This window comes from Haliotis rubra, unplaced genomic scaffold (assembly GCF_003918875.1).
Source record: "Haliotis rubra isolate DU_JTF1 unplaced genomic scaffold, ASM391887v1 Scf316, whole genome shotgun sequence".
Lineage (NCBI taxonomy): Eukaryota > Metazoa > Mollusca > Gastropoda > Lepetellida > Haliotidae > Haliotis > Haliotis rubra.
The window spans coordinates 1,147,027-1,169,462 of record NW_025766987.1 but is presented as its reverse complement, the minus strand read 5'-3'; the positions used below and the strand labels follow the sequence as shown (position 1 = coordinate 1,169,462).

The 22,436-nt window shown below is 40.0% G+C and overlaps 1 protein-coding gene across 1 annotated transcript; it reads right to left on the bottom strand.

Moving 5' to 3' along the window:
• Window positions 1-1,204: 1,204 nt before the first annotated feature.
• On the bottom strand, window positions 1,205-20,451 carry LOC124283460. Its single transcript, XM_046719523.1, has 7 exons — window positions 20,417-20,451; window positions 19,226-19,280; window positions 18,490-18,603; window positions 17,132-17,219; window positions 10,068-10,427; window positions 3,014-3,193; window positions 1,205-1,717 (listed from the first exon to the last, which is right to left on the bottom strand). Exons 1-7 carry the CDS (start codon window positions 20,449-20,451, stop codon window positions 1,482-1,484), a joined length of 1,068 nt encoding a protein of 355 aa, XP_046575479.1. The 3' UTR covers window positions 1,205-1,481.
• Between the last annotated feature and the right edge of the window lie 1,985 nt (window positions 20,452-22,436).

Sequence of the window (22,436 nt, the reverse complement as noted above, 5' to 3'; positions counted from 1 at the left end):
TATCGACAATAGTCCTCTGTCTCTTTAACACAAATGACCAAGGTACAGGTTTGGGAAGCAAGTACCCAGCAGCCTCTGCTGCTCTTAAGAGGCCACTTTCTGGATCTTTCTGGGTGACGTGCACGATTTGATTGTCACTGTAACCCGAAAGCGCAAATCGATTCTCAGAATATAATCTCTGGAATATCTGCACTCGAATATGTATAGGTTGTTCTCGAACGGCTAGATCATTGCTGAGTGATGCGATATAACAAACTAACACAGAATTGTTTTGTAGCTTTCCTATTGAAACAAGAAAAGGAAATTGACCATTTCAAAGGACAATCGTGGGCTATGCGCATTTTTTATTGAACTTAAGATGCTTGTTGGTTTCAGGTTGTCAGAGGTCCAGCTACTTGTGTACATGCATCAGTATGCAGCATCTGTATCATTTCCTGGAAGCCAGTGTGTCTTTGTATATATGTGCAATATATATTGCGCACTTGGCATATTCCTCAACATCCATTGTATACTTGCAGCACTACAGGTATCATGCAACATTTCCATAGTGTCCATGTACAACCACATCAAAAGATATATAGATATAAGATGTAAAGATGAAACTGGTTGATAATTTAATATGTACTTTCTGTAATGAGGCTGATGAAAACGTATGTCATGTATTTTGGGAATGTGAGGAAACAAAAAAAATTGGAATGAACTTCAAATTTGGATTAATCAAAACATATGCCACTGACAAAATGTCACGTTTGGTTTGGTACTTAACCACTACTTTATCATATAATACTGGAAAAAGTAATTCCAAAATTAAAAAACTTGATAAAGATTATAAAGATTTTCATGTTTGAAATATTTATACCCAAAAGAAACAATGTTTTTGATAAATTCTCAATTTGTAAATGATTTCCTCTATTCCTGCACTATTTGATCAAGAATGGCAATTGTTAACCTTTGAAATTTGATATGCAAAATATACAAATATTTGATGTATCAGCATTGTATACTCACATATAACTATACATGTACTCGAAACCTGTATTCATGGAAACAAAACAAAAATGAAAGAAAGATATATATATCTATATGTATATACGCACAAAATGTCCAAAGTAGTACAGGTGTTCAGTCATAAATATTGCATAGATAAATAAAAACAGAATGTCGTTTTCTCCAACATGTTTCGTTCTATATATATATATATATATATATATATAGTTTAATAACGTTTCGGACGTTTTTACAACAAATTTATGAATACAGTAAGTTTGTAAACAGTTTGTTTTAAATTACACATAAAATAACATAGGACATTTGTACAAGGATCACAGCGTTTGGTGCATTGTCACGTGATAGTCACGTGTAACGTCACATACGGATTCATCCCATGTATCTGGTGCCCGATGAGGTTTAGAGGAATGTCCTTGTGTTGACTGTTAGAAATACTTTAGTACTTCCAGTAATTTCATTTTGTGTTCCGGGTGTTAAAGGTCTTTCTGACAGATGTAGAACTTTCTTTCTATCGGGCTCCTGTCTTGCCACGTATATATATATTCAGGAATTATTTTGCTGGCAGTGAGGACGTCGAAATTTACCGTTTTATTTTCCGGGAAGCCTGGGCTCCAGGCGAAGTAGGTCATAGGTCGGCCATCATGGAAGATCCATTGGCCTTCAGTTTGCGCATCGGAACCATCGATGAAGTAGCTGAATCTTTGACTTGCTGAAAGTTTCAAAAGGCATTTTGAGTTACTCTTGCTTATGAACAGATATTGAGAGGTGGGATTGAGATTAAACTTTACAGTTATGATTACCGCATGTCAAGTAATGGTGTAAAACGTTCTCACTAACAAAATCACCAGAAAAGGTAAGAAAATGAGACACATTTTCATTTCTATATGGCTGTAATATTGCCGGGCGGTGGGGTAGCCTAGTGGTTAAGGCGTTCGCTCGTCACGCTGAAGACTCGGGTTCGTTTCCCCACATGGGCACAATGTGTGAAGCTTATTTGTGGTGTCCCCCGCCGTGATATTGCTGGAATATTGCTAAAAGCGGCGTAAAACAAACTCACTCACTCTGACGCTACATAGTCGGTCCTGGCGCTGACGAGCAATGGTATCGTTGCTGTAACCTGAGATTCACACTGGCATTGGCAACCATTAGCGTAATCTAGCGCCAACAAGCTGCCTTCCTAAAGCCTCGTTTCTCTGGTTCCCCATAAGTCCGGGCATGGCCTGTTGCGAGTATCGATACTAGAATGTTCCATCCAAGTATCGGGGTCCCTTTATCAGGAATGGCAAAGAAGTCAACACACACATTCATTTTGATTTGACTAGAGTGAGTGAGTTTATTTTTACGCCGAAATGTTATTAGCAGTATTCCAGCAATATCACGGCGGGGGACACCAGAAATGGACTTCACACATTTCACCTATGTGCGGAATCGAACCCGGGTCTTCGGCGTGACGAACGACGCTTTAACCACTTGGCTACCCCACCGCCCCGATTTGAATGGAAAGCATGCTGGACTTTATAACATTGTTGTTTGTTAAGCTGAGGAACAATTGTACGCACAGAGAAATGTCAAAACGAGAATGCTCCAAACCTACATTGATATTTCAATGGAGTACTTTCAAGTATTATTATGTTAAGTGACATTCGGTATGAATACATTTAAATGTATGTAGATAATATGATCGATAGAAATCCAGCATTTCAGTCATTCTTTGAAACCATTGAGGTCAAATGGAATTTCCATATAATGCGCCGCCAGAATGCTATACATCAGTTCAACTGCGATCAGAAATATACTAGTATTGATATTAGGAGCAGCGGGGAGGCCTAGTGGGTAAAGCATCCGCTCGATACGCCGAAGACCCGGATTCGATTCCCCACATGGGTACAATGTGTAACCCCATTCTAGTTTCCCCCGCCCTGGTATTGCTCGAATATTGCTAAAAGCGGCGTAAAACCATACTCACTGACTGACTGACTTAAGATATGAAGGCACCTTTACGAACCTGATGAAGATGTGATCTGCTTGACCATGTGGTTCTGCTTGTCCTCGCTGTCAATAACAACAAGGTGTTCTCCTCTTGCCGTACAGTCAGCAAGACCGTCGCTGTATTTCATTTTGTTGAGATGAAGCTGGTAGCAGATGTTGAGGTGGCGGTTGTGGACGTAGCCAGGTGGACACGCATCTGGAACATTCAAGAGCAGATGTTCATCCTACCGTCACATGTTTTCGCTCGTCATGTGTTTCTGCTCGGCCATTTTACATCACAATTATTACGTGAGTTTAGGAGATATGACGTCTTCACCACTGTGTTTGTCAACAATGCAGTCCCTGCTCTCGCTCCGATGACAAAATGCTGCGAATCAAGTTACAAAACGTAAGTTATTCTAAAAAAATTGGAAACATAAGTATTTTAATCCAGGATCACAAATGCAAAACTTACCACTTTGAATAATACCAATTATAAGCGTATTCGTGCTTCTAAAATGTCATCGATGTTTCGTCTGCTAAGAAGGGCGGTGGGGTAGCCCAGTGGTTAAAGCGTTGGCTCGTGACGCCGAAGACCCGGGTTCGAATCACCACATGGGTACAATGTGTGAAGCCCATTTCTGGTGTCCCCCGCCGTAATGTTGCTGGAATATTGCTAAAAGCGGCGTAAAACCGAACTCAGTCAGTCAGTCAGTCAGTCAGTCAGTCGTCTGCTAAGAAGGATTCTCGGATATCAAAAAGTCACATGACAATCACGTGACCCTCGCTAAAAAATAAAATCTATGGAAGATCAGTTGGGTAATGTCTTATATCAGTTTTTTTTGCTCTCTTGACGTTTTGGGTGAATCTAAATCAGGAATCATGGCTGTTTTTTTTCTTTTTAGGCTGTTGTCAATGCTGGAAAGGCCACTTACAGGCGATATTCCTTGGAGGCAATGGAAAATGCGTACGAGGCAGTAGTGAAATGGGAAGGTATCAAAAGTGCATCTAGAACATTTTCAGTGCCGTATTCTACATTGCGTGATCGGATTAGGGGCAAAGTTGACTTGGAATGTGTACGATCGCGACCCGATGCCTTATTATCTCAGGAAGAAGAGCAGAAACTGGTCACTCACATTAAGATGATGTCTTTCTTAGGATACGGCTACACACGTACGGAGGTTACATATTTGGCTACGGATCTTGCAGTTTGCCTAGGGAAAAAAAACAGGGATGAAAACCCCCTCTCTCTCCAATGGTTTTACAGCTTTGTGAAGCGATGGCCGGAACTTAAGGTTCAGAAACCACGTTCTCTGGAAATTATGCGAGCCAAAGCAACATCAGAGGAGACCATCAGCAAATATTTTGATGAGCTTGACACCATATTGGACAAGTACAACTTGAAAAATCGACCTCAGTCTATCTACAACATTGATGAAAAGGGCATTGTACAGAATCACACTCCACCTCATGTAGTTTCATCACGCACCGATGTCCCCGTGGCTGTGACAACACCCAGATCAAATACAACTTCTGTTATAGGCTGTAGAAACGCCCTCGGCATGGCATTACCGCCTTGTTTTGTCTTTAAAGGACAGCGAATGCGTGAAGAATTGCTGACTGGCAGTTCTGCCGGTACTACAGGAAGTGTAAGTGAATCTGGATGGTAGAACACAGAAATTGTCCAGAAGTACCTTGAAACTCATTTCATCAAATCTGCTCTACCACCAACGCCGGACAATCCAGTCCTAGTTTTGTACGATGGTCACAAGTCTCATGTATCACTGTCATTGATCAAGTGGACACGGGAGCGACACATAATTCTTTTGTATTGCCTGCTCACACATCACATGTCTTGCAGCCTATGGACATTGAATGTTTTGGTCCGTTTGAGAAAATTTACAACGGCATGCGACACAAGTTCATGCGTGAACATGCAACATCTGGGATCGACCGATATTCTGTTTGTGAGATTGCATGTAAGGCTTATTGTGCAGCGCTTACACCGGCGAATTTTCAGTCGTCGTTCAGGAAAAGTGGAATATCCCTTTGACAGGAACGCAGTAAAGCGCAACGTATTTCTTCCATCAACTGTTTTCAGCTCCATGCTGGATGTTGAATCATCATCAGTCAGTCCTTCTCCAGTTATCACTGACGATAATATTGACGACAGCAGCAGTGGATGTGTCGATTTCTTCCGAAATGCGGAACAAGTTTTGACCAAGAAACGGAAAGTTCAAAGCTCTGTAGTAGGGGGAAAAGCTATCACTGAATATAATGTTATGGCAAAAATCGTCGAACATCAAGGAACGCAGCAGACGAAATCCAGGCCTAGAAAAGTCACACCAAAGAATAAAGCGACTTCAACCACTCGACGGAAAACCATTTCACAGTCCCCAATTCCTTGCACCTCTGGCATTGTGACAAATAACAGAGTTTCAGATCATGACTCCATGAGCAGTGAAGAATCACAATTCGATGACCCCAGTGACCTCTGCTGTAAATGCAAGAAGTGGCAACCAGAAGAAGTCAAGCATTGTGTATCTTTGGTGTTTGTAACCTTGGCGCAGTGTACACACCCGACATGTCAGCACTGGACCCACTTGAAGTATTGCACACCTGTAAGATCTGTGCGGAGACTTTCAGAGTTTTGGTGTCCTTGTCATGACGAACCGGAGGAGTAGCAATATTCCAGCGTCATGTTCAAATATCAAATGTTCAAATATCAAATGTACAGAATATGTTGTGAATTTCTAGACATTTTACATTTATTCAACTTTCCAATAATATTTGATCATCATTGACTTTCATTTTCCCTTTGTGTCGGTGACAGCACGAGAGCACCATATATGAGGCAGCAGCGATAAAAATAGTCCACCAATGAGGCGAGCGGAAACATAAGACGTCAGTATGCAGTATGGCCGACAGTGGAATTCCGAGGCGATCGATAAAAACTTTGGGAGCGTGAACTTTGCTGATTGCGACTGGTAATTAAAAGAAATGATTATCTAAACAGGTAGGCATAATATTTTTGTAATAGGATGTGTTGTTTTAATTTTATATGCATTTATGTCTTATCCGAGCGAAAACACGTGTCACCAGGATAAAACAAGATCGACAAATCCATTTCATAATTCACAGGAATTCTCAGCTAAACACTTAATATATGTGTGTATTTATGATTCACAACCGACATCGTAGAAACATAAAATGTTCGCACACGACATCGGCAGATGTTCTGGAAAAGCTAGGCGTATTCCGCTCAATCGGCTTTTTTTTATTCTCCCCCTATTTCTTTAGCAAGAACAGGAACAAACAAATTAATAAGATCCCCTGGAGAAGATGAGTGAGTTAAAATTTATAAACACTTTGGCAATATTTCAGCCATAACGTGACTAAAAAGGGTTATATTTTTTAAATAATGTATAATGTTATATCTTAAAATCTGTCGGCGAATGATAGTAAAGGCACTAGAATATCACAGTTAGAGATTTAAAACCAGCATGTGACTTAAGAGTATATACTACTTAGGACATTACAATATAAAAATGGGCTATGGATCGCCAGTAAATGAAGGTAGATCACCATACTAGGGGGCCATGGGGACTTACAGAGCCTTTGCTACCTGCATGGACCCAAGCTGGATTTACACCATCCCCTCAGCCGCTGGCGATGGCGGGGAAATTTAGCCATAATTTAAACTAACAAATATTCTACGTCGAAAAAGCATGGTTGAGCTAAATTGACATTGCAAGTTTTGGGACTTACGTACCCTCTCAGGACGACAATAGGTTTACGATACTTTAACCCCCTTTGATGACTGGAGAAGATGATTGATAATCGATATTCAATGTGTGGGAAAATACAACACAGTCAGGCCAAACGTGCTTGACTGATTTTATTATCACAAAGGACACACGTGAAATATTGCCGATGCGATCTCACTCACTCACTCACTCACTCACAAAGGTCACAGAATGGAGTATCCTCCCTTTACATTAAATATTCACGCGGAAGAAATGTATGACCAATTCTGTCCTGATTGACTACCCTAGTGGGAATACCTAAAGTTTCATGAAGTTTGTCAATACCCAGTTGGGTGATCTGCTTTGTTTGCAACAACAGTGAGTGAGTACGTTTGGTTTTACGTCGCTCTGAGCAATAATCCAGCTATATCTCGGTGGGGGACACCAGAAATGGGCTTCACACATTGTAACCATGTGGGGCATAAAACCCGGGTCTTCGGCTGACGAGCGAAGGCTTTAAACACTAGGCTACCGCACTGCCCATATGTAAGTGGCGAGGACATTCAACATCAGATAGTTGGAGGAAGATAGTTGGAGGAATATGTTTCGAAACTGAACAATCGCAACCCTTTCAGTAAATTTCTACAGCCTGTAGAAATGCCATATTTCTCCGTAATTTCAACAAGGACACATTCAGAAAAGTCATCATGGACCGTTGAAATTCCTTATATTTGGTGACCGCCTCCGTGGTGTAGTGGTTAGAGCGTCCGCCCGGAGTGCAGAAGGTCGCGGGCTCGATCCCCGACCGCGTCATACCAAAAGACGTTAATATATGGTACTTGTTGGTTCCTGTCTGGAGCTCGGCATTAATGGGTACAACAAGGACTGGTCGGCTCGGAGTCAGTATAATGTGTCTGAGTGGGGTATTCATGCTTCACTGCGGCATGGTATCTCAGTGGGCTAGCACTATAAAACCAGCTTCAGTTTGGGCTAGTCCACGCAGCCGCACATACACATACACACGCATGCACGTCGTCATATGAGCGAAATATTCTCAAGCACGACGTTAAACCCAATTTCACCTCACCTCACCTTATATTTGGTTGAAGATGCTATTGATAGATCTGGGACAGAATCTGTTCCAGTGGCAGATGTAAATATGTGTTCGTTCCATCGTTAACGGTCCTTAAACCCCGTGAAGATCCGGGGTAGAATTGGTCGTCAGCAACCAATGCTTGTAAGAGGTGACTAAACGGATCAGGTGGTCAGCCTCGCTTACTTGGTTGACACATGGATCGATGCTGTTGCTAACTTGATTGTCTGATCCAGACTCGATTATTTGCAGAACGCCGCCATATAGCTGGAACATTGCTAAGTGCGGCGTAAAACAACAAGCAAACAATTTATCAGCCACTTTGTTCAGTGACAAAATAACATTGTTAATGTCTTAAAGGATCACATGGACGGGTGACAACATGTTGATTCTGTCTGTATATGTATCACGCAAGTGCATAAATAAAACAGAATTGATAAATGGGCACTGGAGAATGGGTTTCAGTTTTCTAGTGCAAGACACAATGTATGCCTGTCTAATCTCACATTACATCTCAGGTTACCAGAAGACCGCATGGTGTGTGATGATCATTATACCCTGTCTAGGCAGATCATCAGATCACACCCGAAGCAGTAAACAATGTCAAGGTGATGATCATCTCTTTAAATATCTTGTGTGGCCCCCATATCCAGAACTGCCAGGCACCATCGCTCCAATCAGATTACGGATTGTGTCCTGGGGAATGTTCACCCACACTCCTGCGCTTCTGCCAAATGTTGGAGATGCCGTGACTGTTGGTGACGTGAAGGCAGACGGTTATCAAAACCATCCCATAAATGTTGGATGGGTTTAGATCGGGAGTCATTGAGGGCCACGACACTACATGGATGTCGTGGTTCCTCAAAAAGGACATTGTCAGTCTTGCCGTGTGAGGTCGGGCGTTGCGTTGACAAATGGTGTTTGCTTGTTGCATAATGGGAAGGATGCGTGGCTGAAGAATTTCATCGTTGTAAACTTGTGCGGTTTAATTGCCTTGGACGTGTACCAAGTCTGTTCTATCGGTATGGGAGATGGTGGCCCACATCATTACACTCTCGCTACCACATATGTCCACTTCCTGTATACAGTTTGTAGTGAGTGAGGATAGTTTTACGCTGCTTTTAGCAATATTCCAGCAATATCACGGCGGGGGACACCAGAAATGGGCTTCACACGTTGTACCCATATGGGGAATCGAACCCGTGAAGATCTGGGTTAGAACTGATCTTCTGTAACCCATGCTTGTCGTAAGATGATCGGGTGGTCTGGCTCGCTGACTTGGTTGACACATGTCATTGTATCCCAGATGTGTAGATCGATGCTCATGCTGTTGATCACCGGATTGTCTGGTACTATTACCAGATGCAATTACCAGATTGTGTTATTCTGAAACCAGGCTTCGATTCAATGTTGCAATGAGAAAATGCCGACAAACGACAACAAATTAAATAGACAAACACAGATGTATACTCAAAACAAACGTAACCACAAAAACATATATTCTTTTCGCAACAATACAATATAAAATGGGCTGTACATCACCAAAATCTAAAGGCAGGTCATCATGCTAGAACCATAAGGACTTACAGTACTTTTACTACAAGTTAAGATTTATAGTCACATCGGCCATATAAGTGCTAAGAAATGTTAAATGTCATAAATATTGCAATTGCAGATTAAAACATTGATACATTGATAATAAATATAGTTAAATAAATATAGTAAAATTGTAAAATATGACTACAAAGGGCAGCAAAATTAGAAAATATCACAGATAAATATTTAAAACTAGCATGTATTTTTAAAATTACAACAAACCAAAATGTCTGATTGTCTTCAAAAGTCTTGAAAATGTATGAATAAAAGTGAATATGAGCTGAAATCTTTGTCTTGTGTATTGTATTGTCAATGGATGCAGTAATTGAGAGAACCACGTGTTACAACAATGTTCAGTTCTAGTCATACGTAACCATGTCAGCTCTACAATCCGGCACGCTTGTCTAAACCGGATTATTTCATGCCGGTTTAGACAGCTTTCACTGTATACCATTATTCTGGATATTACAACATGAAAACGTTGTAGATCGCCAGCAAAGGAAGGTTGATACTCGAAACCAAGCACTCAAAGTACAGTAACCTATGATCGATCAAACACATTCGAAATAAAGTCGAGGATAGGCAATACAAATGTAACTCAAACAATGAAAGAAATACCTTCTAAGCCTTATTTCAATAATGGTGTCGGCCCTCACCTGTTATTAAGCTGTAGTACTTGGTGTCTGTCTCTTGTTCTCCGTCCTCAGGCGACATGAACAGCACGTCATGGAACTGACACAGGGATTGCTGTTGTCTATGAAAGACAGACACGCAAGCTTTTATCTGGAGACATAGAAGTACACACCGTATACCACTGCCAACATTCGAAACTTGAGACAAGACACTTGTTGACATGAAGACATCGTCAAATTGTGACAATTTAGATCCAAATCCAGCGTTTATCAAAGCAGTAGCATGGCTCACTAAGCACAGAAGAATTAGCTTCAAAATCATTGCTTCCATCTCAGGTGAGCGATCGAACAGAGGTGGTGTTGGCGTAGAACTGTGTTGGCTGACTGTTCATGCAGTGAAAACATCAACATATATATGCTTAAATATATATGCTTTCAATTGTTGCCATTGGTCCGTCATGAATGAGGTGACAGGACAATAGATATAATCTGTACCTACTTGTAACGGTAGTTTTACTCCATGTTCAATTCAATTCTTAAAAATTGCTTCCGTCTTATTTGGTCGCTCGACGAGGTGTAGTTATTGAATATTGAAGTATATTGTTTGGATGCATTAATTGTTGATTAGTTGCTATGGCTTCGTCTTCAGGCGACACGATATCCGAGACACGAAATAGTCAGGGTATCAGGCACACCGTGAAACTATTGAACATAATTGGGAATAATACAGTTTAAAACGAAATATTGTCACCAAGCTAAGGCCACATCACCTTTTATAAAAACATGGGTCGGATTTTATTTATACATTTATTTTTATTTTATATCTAAAACCTTTTCTCCGATAGAAAATCAAAACTTAGAAGTGTGAAAAATTTCCACTTTTTCTCTTTGAATTTGTAACTGAACTTCAAGTTTTTTTCATTTCCAATTGGTCTGAACATTCTTCTTGAACCATTTCCAAAACTTCATGTCCCAAAACTCCCTCATCAATATAGTGATTTAACACAGTTTTCAAAATCTGAACTTTCCTGATAGCAGGTTTGGCCTCAAGTTTAAAATGTGACGAAATTTGCAATAAATCTGATTTGCGCAATTCATTGACTGTCTCAGGGTCAGGGGACTTAAGAAACTTTCCAAATTTAAACACCATTTTGCTGGTTGCACAATTAACTTGTTGCAAAATTGCAGAAAATTGTGAAATAAACTTTACAAAAGGTCTCAAATGTCAAATGAATTCTATCCTGGACGAGCCCCCATTTTTGTTACGGTAAATAATTTGCTGTGACAAAAGGTTTAACAGTCCCCACTGAACTAGCAAAATAGAAAACAGACAAGTCTAAAATAAATATTCAATAATATATTGAACAAACAATGAGCAAGCTACAATGAATGACAATACAGATTTCTAGTACAATGCAATTGAGTCACAAATCTAAAATATTGGGTAACAAATATCAAAATTTTACTCACCAGTGTCTTGACATTTACAGTGAGAACAGATATACTGATTGAAGGTTGTTTACAATGACAGCAGTTGAATAGACAAGAACGGTCGGTCTTCAAACGTTGATCAGATTAATGATGGCAGTCATGTAATAAGTCCTGTCCGCACAACTCAACAACCAGCCTTTATATAGCTCTTATACAGTTCTCGAGCATTCTAGCAAAGCTTGGCTCCATCATTATCCTCTCAGGACGGTATGAAAATTCCACGGTTTGACGAGAGCTGGAAATCAACAAGATAAACAAGCCAAGGAAAACTAGAAAATCGGAACCAAACTTAGCAATGTTCTTCTACTTTAGGTAAAGAAGCTACTTTCCAAATTAAAAACAATCAAACCAACAGTTTTTAAGTTATTGGTTGAAGTAACTATTCAAAGTTCAAAATGGTAAATTTCTGTAATTCCTAAAAATATTAAAAGATCATTACAATTGGCACTGCAACTCTCCGTCACACAATGATGGTGGTCCCCAAATTTGAAAACAATCCAATCAACAGTTATGCGTTGTACAAAGATGTCTCCGGGCGGATTACTATTGATCGCCAACAACCGAAGACAGATTTCCCGATAGGACCATGAGCTGGATTTACGCCAGACCAGAAGATTAACATGATCCCTACAGTAAAAACTGTTGCTGGAGATTATCAGCAAATTTGACCAAAATTAAGATGACTCAAATCATGCTATTTAAAGCCTGGCGATGAAAAAAATGTTAAAAGAAATTGAATTATCTGCTGAATTGGACGTAAACACTTTCTACAAAACTGTCCGAAAGCAATGGTCAGTAGTTACAAATGTATCTACACTTGATTACGGAGGCGAGAGCGGCTCAACGCCCTCTTAAGTATGTAAAATATGGGGCAAATACTATACCGACCTAGCTCAACCACATGAGTCAAAAACATTTGATGATGATTTCAAAAATCACATATCTCAATTGGTTAAGGAATTGACAATAGCAGCACTGAGGATTATGATGAGGAACTAGAAAGAGACTTTCTATTTGATGAGGTAAAGGATGCTGTTAAGTCTCTTAGCAAAAACAAATCCCCAGGTCCCGACAAAATTACAAACGAGCATATCATATATGCAGGTGATGTATTCATTAATTATGTATGTAAACTATTCAATCATATGATTGAATCTCAATATGTCCCATACGAATATAGGATTGGAATGGTAATATCAATATACAAAGGTAAAAATGATAAAACCGACCCTCAAAACTACAGAGGTATCACACTAACAACTTGCTCTTGCTCAAACGAATTGAAAATAAATTGCTTAAATCAAATCCGGACTTTCCTGATAAGTTACAATTTGGATTTCGAAAAGAGCATGGAGCCATAATGTCTGTGTTTACTCTCATGGAGAGTATACAAAACTATAACCATAGAGATTCTCCTGTCTTTACAGCCTTTCTCGACAATGCAAAAGCATTCGACAGAATTTGGCATGATGGTTTATTCTATAAGCTTTATGAACTTGGTATTAGAAGTGATACATGGAAACTGTTACATCACTGTTACACCAATAGCCAATCATTTGTTGCATACCATGGCGAGAGGTCAGATATGTACTCGGTCAAACAAGGTGTTGGACAAGGGAGGGTTCTATCCTCTTGGTTCTTTCTCATTTTTATTAATGACCTAATTACATCTTTAAGAGAAGCTGGCTGTGGTATCCGTGTCTTTGGTATGGACGTTCCAACTGTCTTGCTTGCTGACGATACTACATTCATAAGCACATCCCCTAATGGCCTACAGGTATCACTGGATATTGTCTCTTCATACGCTTCTAAATGGCGTCTAACATACAACCCATCAAAAAGTACCATCATCGTTTTTAGCAAAAGAAACGGCTATGATGTAAACGTCCACTGTAGCATTGGTAACATCCCAATTCCCTTATCAGAATCTACCGTATATGGGGGTGTACTCTTTACAAGTAACCTCTCAACAAAAACTAGAAGTGAAAAGTATTGTCAGAAAGCAAGACAGAATGTAAACTCACTTTTGGACTGAATGATTCTGGCCTACATCCAATCACTTGTGTTAAAATATGGCTCAGAATGATTCTTAAAACTAGTCTCTATGGCTGTGAAGTATTACCAAACATCAAAGTCCAACAGGCTGACACCTTTGAACAAACATAAAGATACTTTGCTCGTCTTGTGCAAGGTCTTGATAAGAGGTCATCATCAATATCTACCATTGCAAATTTGGGATTATGGTCACTAACTGGGTATATCGATAAATCTAAACTACTACTTCTTGGGCGACTATGTAACACTGAGTGTAACAACTTTGCAAAAACATATCTTTTGTGCTGCTTTTACAACTTCAGTAAAATCTAACAACATCTGTGATGATCTTTTATCAATATCTGAAAAGTATAATCTAAATACATTTGTTGACAATTATATTGCTCAAGGCATATTTCCTCCAAAACGGGTATGGAGAAGAATTGTAAATGCTACTGTACATAGTTATGAAGAACAATTATGGCGATCACAAACTCGCTATCGTTCAAACATGTCATTTTACGCAACAACTCATACTACACTCTCTTATCATACTTTCTGGCAACTGGCATATAAACACCCTAATTATAAATCTTCCTTGCAATTTTGTGTCAAAATATTACACCACACAAAATGACTGTATTACCCAAATTTACTAACGTCAGGAAATACTCGTTTCATCCGGCGGCCATATGAACAACGTTTGAAATCTACGTATCATCTGGCCGTCAGATTTACACAAGTTTAAAAGGGTGTTAAAATAAACATACATTCGACTCGGTATTTACATGTATTTCACAGGTGTGTAAATCTGGCCATTGTTTCCATGTGTTTCCTAACATGTGTAACATATGTAAATGCTGTGATTGTAGGACATGCATTTCAATACCCTTGAAATCTCGTATGACCAGGGTTAGGTTTGTCATATATTTTGTACATGCGTAAATGGTTGGAAATGAGTAAGTATAGTGTTACAAGATTAGCACTACTTTAACATGTATTTCAATGGTGCTGTAATGTAACTGTCACATAGGGTTCGTTAGCGCGTCCGACCACGCCATAATGTACTGAGATAATTAGTAACACATGGTGAAGTGATACCCATGACTGAGCACCACTAATAACGTGCGTGTCTTTCTTGACATACACATGGTGTCTGTTTAAAAGGTTCAAATATCGAGTCTATGGGCCAGAGTGATATGTATGTTAGGGAGTGTGTGTGTGTGCGAGGGAGAGGGGTAGGCATGGGGTAGGCTTAGGGTGGGGTGGTGGCGGTGGTTTTCTTTTTTGCTTTTGCTTTTCGCCGTCTAATTTGTTATACATTATATAATCATGTTAATCATTTTGGTATCTCAATATCATAGAATATAATATGTACTTATTAATCTATCAAAGTACCGAAACGTATTATCTGTATGCGTTACTGTTATTGGGTGAAACTGTTAAAAGTACCTGCGTACAGAATTTCGTGGAAACAGAAACTGAAAATTACTAGATCAATGGAAAACTAAATTGGATAAAGATCGCAATCAATCATTATTTATATTCCACTTTTAAATTATCAGTGTGCAGATCATGTCACTAACATAAAACTGAAGGATATATGGTGACAAAACTGGGTTCAATCTTTGAATGTATAATAAATGTACCAACAGTATCAAGGAATGATGGGGTATGCTCGTGGTTAAAGCGTTCGCCTGTCAGGTTAAAAACCGGTGTTTGATTCCCGACAAAGGCACATTAAGACTGAAAATATATTATTTTGATAAAAGGCAAAGATCTTAATTTCAATTGAAAGAAAGGGACGAAGTAATTTGGAAGATTCACAGACTAACAACATCTATATTGGGGCTACAGGTGCAGGAAGCATCTTCAATTATAAAATCACATTCCACAAATATCAGATAAAGGTTTAAATGACAAGCATATTTATTGGCATCTTGCCAAGCTCTGTCCTCTCCCAATGCAGTATAACCAGAGTGCTGTGGTCACTGCCTCAGGTGGCCAAATTCAGCCATCCCATTACTTTACAGTATTTTCTTACAGGCATATATTGGAAAGTTAACTTTTACGGGTATGGAAAGAGTGGGGGGAAACACGTGCAAAGTATTAGTACGCTGATATTATCCTTCAAAAACATCATATGTACAACAATCACTTATCATTATGGCATTACAAAAAGGCCATATTTCCAGACAGCAGACCATAACCTTTGGTTGGAGTTCCAAATAATTTGACACCTAAAGCCTGTCAGTTAACGCAAAGGAAATAACCCTTGTGTTTTAAAATGATAGTCACAATGAAGTGTAGGTTGCCATGCATTTTATAGTCTGTCTCACAGTCCCTGAACCACATTATTTTCCTTACTGTTTAGTCTGTCTCACAGTCCCTGAACCACATTATTTCCCCTACTGCCAAGCCCTCTCTGCAATGCTAAAGCCTTAAATGAAGCAAGTCTAGATCTCCTCAGGTCCAGGGTCTGTTAACATCTGCAAGAACCCTAACTCACTTTGGGGGTCGGGTTACAAAGTAAACATATCTATAGCTAACTGCAGCCATGGCTAGCCGGACTGAATCTCCCTGGGGCTCAATTCAAATGGGCTTGTTTGTTACTATCAAAATTATATATATTCAGACACTAAGCGTTAGTCTATGTATTTTCCGATATGATGGAAATACTAATATTGACCAGATAAAATTCTAAAGGAGCCTTTCTTCAAGCAGTGACTTAACGCCATACATAGCTAGACTTGCTTAGATGATAGACTTCATATAAGGCATCACAGATATTTCACAAACATGGTACAGGACCCTTAGCCTCATTAGCTTATTGCCCCACCACTTGCAAATTAAGCGTTGGCAGATGTAAATGTTACTGGAGATGTTGGTCCCGCCAGCTGTGGGTGATCGGTATGGCTCTCCATAACCCGAACCCTGCAGTGAGTTTTCCTAGAGACGGAAGGGGAGAAAATATCGTTCTGTGACTATGGAAAACCAAAATGTGGACAACACACCATTGTTTGGGTCTTTTAATTGTAAATATGATTCAACTAGCTTAACCTAGATTTCGATATCCTCCGAATGTACATTTGGTGGAAAATATACATTTATCCCGAGCCAAGGACGAATGTTTATATATAATTAAAAAATGTAACAGCACTAGTATCCATTTTGTCTTTTGTCTTCTACCCGTGAGAACTAGATTAACAACTAGTCTCTGATATGAACATATTTTACAGAAAAAAAGTTGATAGTAAAAAAAGAATATTATATAAGGAAAAGGAGCCCTGAGACTTTCTCCTGAAGCTGTGGAAATCTAGACTTGCCACATTTTGTAGACTTGCGTGGGCTTGGATATATTTGCTTCAGGGTCTGTATGACAGACGACGTCCCAACACACGCTCAATCACATGTGTCTCCAGGTCACGGAGAATGGAAAGGTTAAACGAGACTTACCTTGGTAAAGTTGAAGTTTGACCTACATTCTGCCAACCAGTCTGGAGTGCCGAAGAGGGGTCACATGAGATGGCAAGTGCGCATGCGCTAGTCAGACTTTAACACACTTGAGGCCACGATATCTGGAGTGCCAGGGGTCACATGAAGGGGAGGGTCCCCAGGGACGGGCATGTGACCCCTCTTCGGCACTCCAGACTGGTTGGCAGAATGTAGGTCAAACTTCAACTTTACCAAGGTAAGTCTCGTTTAACCTTTCCATTCTACCAACCAGTCTCGTGCCGAAGGTCACATGAGACTTCAAAGCAATATCGTGTCCAGGCCTTAAGTGAACCAATAAAACAAGATCGACCAAGATCTGATGAAAAGACACATTTATTAGAGTAAGCCAAAGGTTTAGCTCAATACCACATAAGACATTGTCCCTTGACAATTGTTCCAACCCACAACTTATGGTAACATCACTCAAAGTCAAGTCATACTACTGTGAGACCAGTTCACTTACTGGTTCTTGCTAGACAGAATAGCCTGTGAGAAATTCTCTGAACTGCACTTAGCCAAAGGTTTATTGTAATATTTGGCAAATGTCTTAGCTGATGACCAACCAGCTCTCTGTAGAATGTCTGAAACAGGTACGCTTGACCTCATTGCAGCAGACACTGAAGCTGATCTTGTACTATGTGCTTTAAACCTATTTGTGTTTATACCAGCACGACTAAGACCAAGTTTAATCCATCTACTGACAGTATCTCGGGAAACTCGAGTATGAGGCTTGATTGTACTAATCAAAAGTCTTGTTTCTGAGCCTCTCAACTTTCCAGTTCTAGCAATGTACTCATTGAGAGATGTGATAGGACAAATGCTCCTATCGGGGGCATAAGCATGTACATCCACTTTGGGAAACGCTTTCCCACATCTTGACTGTTTAATATGTTCTTGCAAATAAAATGTCACTCTTGAACACTTGTTTCTGATGTCCATATGATCAATATCAAATAAATGCAATGTTTGCCCTCTCTGGGCGGTAGTTAACGAAAACAGTAATACTAGTTTGATTGACAAATTCACTAATGAGAGCTTACGCACAGGCGTCAACTTTCTCAAGTAGTCCAATACAACATTAGCATCCCATATGTCCGAATATCTAGAGGTAACGGGACGAGCTTGGTATACGCCCTTCATAAACCTCTTCACTAGTGGGTGTTCTCCCACCGGTACAGCAGTAGAAACAATCAGCACAGATAGAGCACTTCTGGCTGTATTAAGGCTGCTATAACTCAAACCTTCTGAGTACAGTTCATACAGAAATTCCAACACCATTTCTATAGGGGGAGAAACTGAATCAACTTGTTTCCTAGAACAAAACTTAATCCATCTGTCCCAGTACGTCTTGTACTGTTTGCGAGTACTTCCTCGCCAGGACTGCAACATAACGTCGGCAACTTGCGGAGATATTCCTCTCTCTTGCCCAGGATTTCCTGAGACTGGGAAAACTCCTAGAATCATCTGATTCAACTGTGGATGAGTGTCCCGACTCCATGGGAGGTATAGGGCTTGGTTTCCCCTGGGGATCATCCTGGGTCTGTCAAACAAAAGGTGCAGTACATGAGAAAACCAAACCTGCGTTGGCCATACTGGGGCTACAATGATACCAGTAGCATTATCAGCAATGACTTTCTGAATGCAACGTGATAAGAGACAGAAAGGTGGAAAACAATAGAAATCTTCAGATTGCCAGTTGAACGTAAATGCATCAACATGAATTGCTCCAGGGTCTGGATGCCATGATATATATCTAGGGAGTTTATTGTTCAATCTTGTAGCAAACAAATCTATTTTGGGCACAACTGTATCAATAGACATAATCTTTTCAAACACTGACATTTCAAGGGACCACTCAGTCCTGTCTGAAAACCTTCTAGAAGCATTATCTGCTTTCACATTTTCAACACCAGCAAGATGAGATATGACAATCTTGACATGATTATCAATGCATTGCTGGACTATTTCCCTTGCAACTTTATCACACTCAGGTGATACCATACCACCCATTTCTCTTACATAACTGACAGCTGTAGTGTTATCACACTGGATGTGAATAACTTTCCCAGAAATCTGTTTCTTGAAAGACATAACAGCTAAAAGAATCGCTTTCAATTCCAACACATTTATGTGATTTTGACTTTCTGATGGTGTCCATCTACCATTAGTGGTGGCACCATTGCAACAGGCACCCCAGCCTTCTTTGCTTGCATCTGTCTGCAATGTGACACTTGGTAATAACATTACAATGTCTTTTTGTGAACCCTGGATAGTTTTAATCCACCACTGGATTTGTTCCTTACTAGCAACTGACAGTGTCACCAATGTATCAAAATTCCAATCATTCTGTCGCAAAGCTCTTACTTTATTTTTCTCAAGTTCTCTGTAATTTAATTTTCCATATTCGACCGCAGGAAACGTAGATATCACCTTCCCAATGAAAACTGCCAATTCTCTAATTGTAAGTTTCTTGTCATGTAGGAGCTTATGTCCTAAAAACACCAAAGTGCTTGCCTTCTCATCATCCATGATTACCTTCATTCTGACAGAGTCAATGGTAAATCCTAGAAACTTGATCTTTTGACAGGGTGTAAGTTGAGATTTGTTAACATTCACTGTGAACCCAAGTTTTGTGAACAATGTGATGGCACTGAAACCATTTCTCTACAAAGTGATTTATTTTCGTCTGAAATCAAACTGTCATCTATATAACCTAGGCAATTTATGCCTTTCTGTCTCAGGGATGAATAAACTACTTTTGTCAGTTTTGTAAAGATACGAGGGGCCGATGCCAGACCATTTGGCAGACAGGTAAATTGATACAAATTCCCATTGAATCTAAATCTCAAATATTTTCTGTGTGAGTTGTGTATGTTCACAGAGTAATATGCATCCTGTAAATCAACAGATACCATGTATGTCTCTTTCGTGACAAGTGACAAGGCTGTTTCCAGTGAATCCATTTTGAAATGATGGTATTGTACATGTTTGTTCAATTCTTTAAGATTCAATATCATTCTAAAAGAACCATCTCTCTTGTCTCTCAGAAATATATTTGAAACAAATTGCCCAGTTTCACTGTGAACTTTTTCAATAACATTACGATCAAGAAATTGTTTTATTTGTTCGGAGACAAACTTTCTTTCTTTCTTACTGAATTGTATTGGTTTTGGTTCTGATTTTTGCACTGGTAATTCATTATCAATAAATTCCAGTTTTACCCCCGATACAAACTGTAAAATTATCTTATCACTTGTCAGTTTAGCCCATTCATGGGTACAATGTTTCAAACTACCGGCCATATTTGTGTTATTCTTATCAATATCTGGCATATCCGAGGTACACTCACCTACCTGAGTGGCTCTATCCTCCAGCTCGCTGGGGTCATCTACTTCCCCCTCCCTCTTTTTTGAAAGTGTTTCTTGAACCGGAACGAATTGAACTGGTTCGGTCCGTTCTCTAAAAAAGAGTTTGTCTGGGAGGCGTCCTGAGGGAAACTATCATAGCTCTGTGACCGTCCAAAACCTCTACCTCGTCCCCGAAAACCGAAGTTATAGGGTCGATTGCGATAGAAACCACGGGTCCCACGTCTCCTCGGAAATCTTCCGGCTCTGGCACCAAGACGATGTGCGACACCGAGATCTTTGAGATTTTTCACAACTTCGTCACCAAACAGTAGTTCGGGTGTGCTGCATGATGCGGGCGAGCAAAGCGCTCTATATTCCGCCGCAATGTCAAATCGCAAAAACTCTTTGCGTTTCTGAACTGTAAGTAAGTTGGTATATCCCATAATGTTCAACACGTCCCCGAGTAAGGTAAGCATCTTCTCGAAGTGGGCTTTAGGAAGCTCTGATTTGTTTGTAAACAGCAATTCCATCGCACGGACCGCAGCCGTTGAACTTTTGACAACACCGTTTTGTATTTTCTGCATTTTTGTGTCAACCGCACGTGCGTGACCCGAAACGTTGTCCCATATCAGTTTATTGAGTTCAGGAACTTGCAGTTGCGGGCAATTCGCCGGCTTCAAGTGAGTTTTCATTCGCTCATTCACGGTGGATTCATTTTTTACTTCCTTGTTTGGTTGCAGATCGAATAAAGAGGACACAATGTCAGCAAGGTATTCTGGGATATTATCCCCTTTCTCTGCAGCTAAACCCAGACTTTCTTTCAGCTGATCAATGCCATTGACATCACTATTTTCACCGCACATTTTGTCGGAATCAACATCGTCATTGTGTTTGTCAAGCAAAGCCGCAACAGGGTCTTGCGTGGAAGAGTTGACAGGTAATTGTCCCGAATCTAGACCGTAACCATCGTCCTCCTCATAATATTCAACTTCGTCACGACAGTTGTTGTCATAAAGACCCTCACTCAGTTTAGTGAAATTATTTTCCATGTTTCCGCTGAGCTGGCTCAAACCAGAGTTCATTTTCTTCATTTCCGACAACATGGCCATCATTGTCGTGTCAAGTGACACGGAGAGTGAATCGTCTTTAGATTGTTTTGAGGTAGACGCCTTTGAAGGCGTAGATTTTGTTGATTTTTGCGAGTCAACTTTACTCTTCGATTTCTCGTCAGATTTGGCGCTTTTCTTCCCACGTGGGGACGAGAGCATGGCGTCAGCCATGTTCATGAAACTGATTTCGAACGAAAAACTTCCCTGAATGTACACACGATTCTTCAAAGCTTTGTTATGACACCTCGGGTCATAAATAGGCTCGCCTCAAATACGTGAGTATTTGAATCAAAATATAAAGACGCCTCAGGTCTTTTCCAAATACGAGCTCGCTCAAATGCGTCTGACCATTAGCGCGAGTCGCGAGTGCTCTGACTAGCGCATGCGCACTTGCCATCTCATGTGACCTTCGGCACGAGACTGGTTGGTAGAATCAGTGGTTAGAGGCCCGTATTGCAATTCTCGTGCGTTTGCCAGGCACGTAGCAAGCCATTTTTTTCGTGTAAGCAATATGGGCTGCAAAGCCTTATATTTAGGTGGTATTGAGGGCTTGCCCAAATTTCATTTTTTATGAGACCTGAAGAGTTATCGTTTGACGTTTGATGATTTCAATAGCTTCAAAATATGGTGGAAAGACTTCCGCTTGTATCCCCCCCCCTTAAATTTCATTCTAGTCAAATCATATCACCTAAATATATATTCCTCATCCGATAAGGATGAGTTTTAACGTGTTTTGGGGGTTACGGACGGAAGTCTTACCTCCATGGAAATTCAAGTGTGATTTCATATACAAATATGTTTGGACATATTGTATACATGTCAGCTGCATTGATACAATACCATACATCGAGTATTTGGTGTTTTTTCTAAAATAATTGATAAACAAATGATAAATAAAAAACTGCATTTCAGTGATT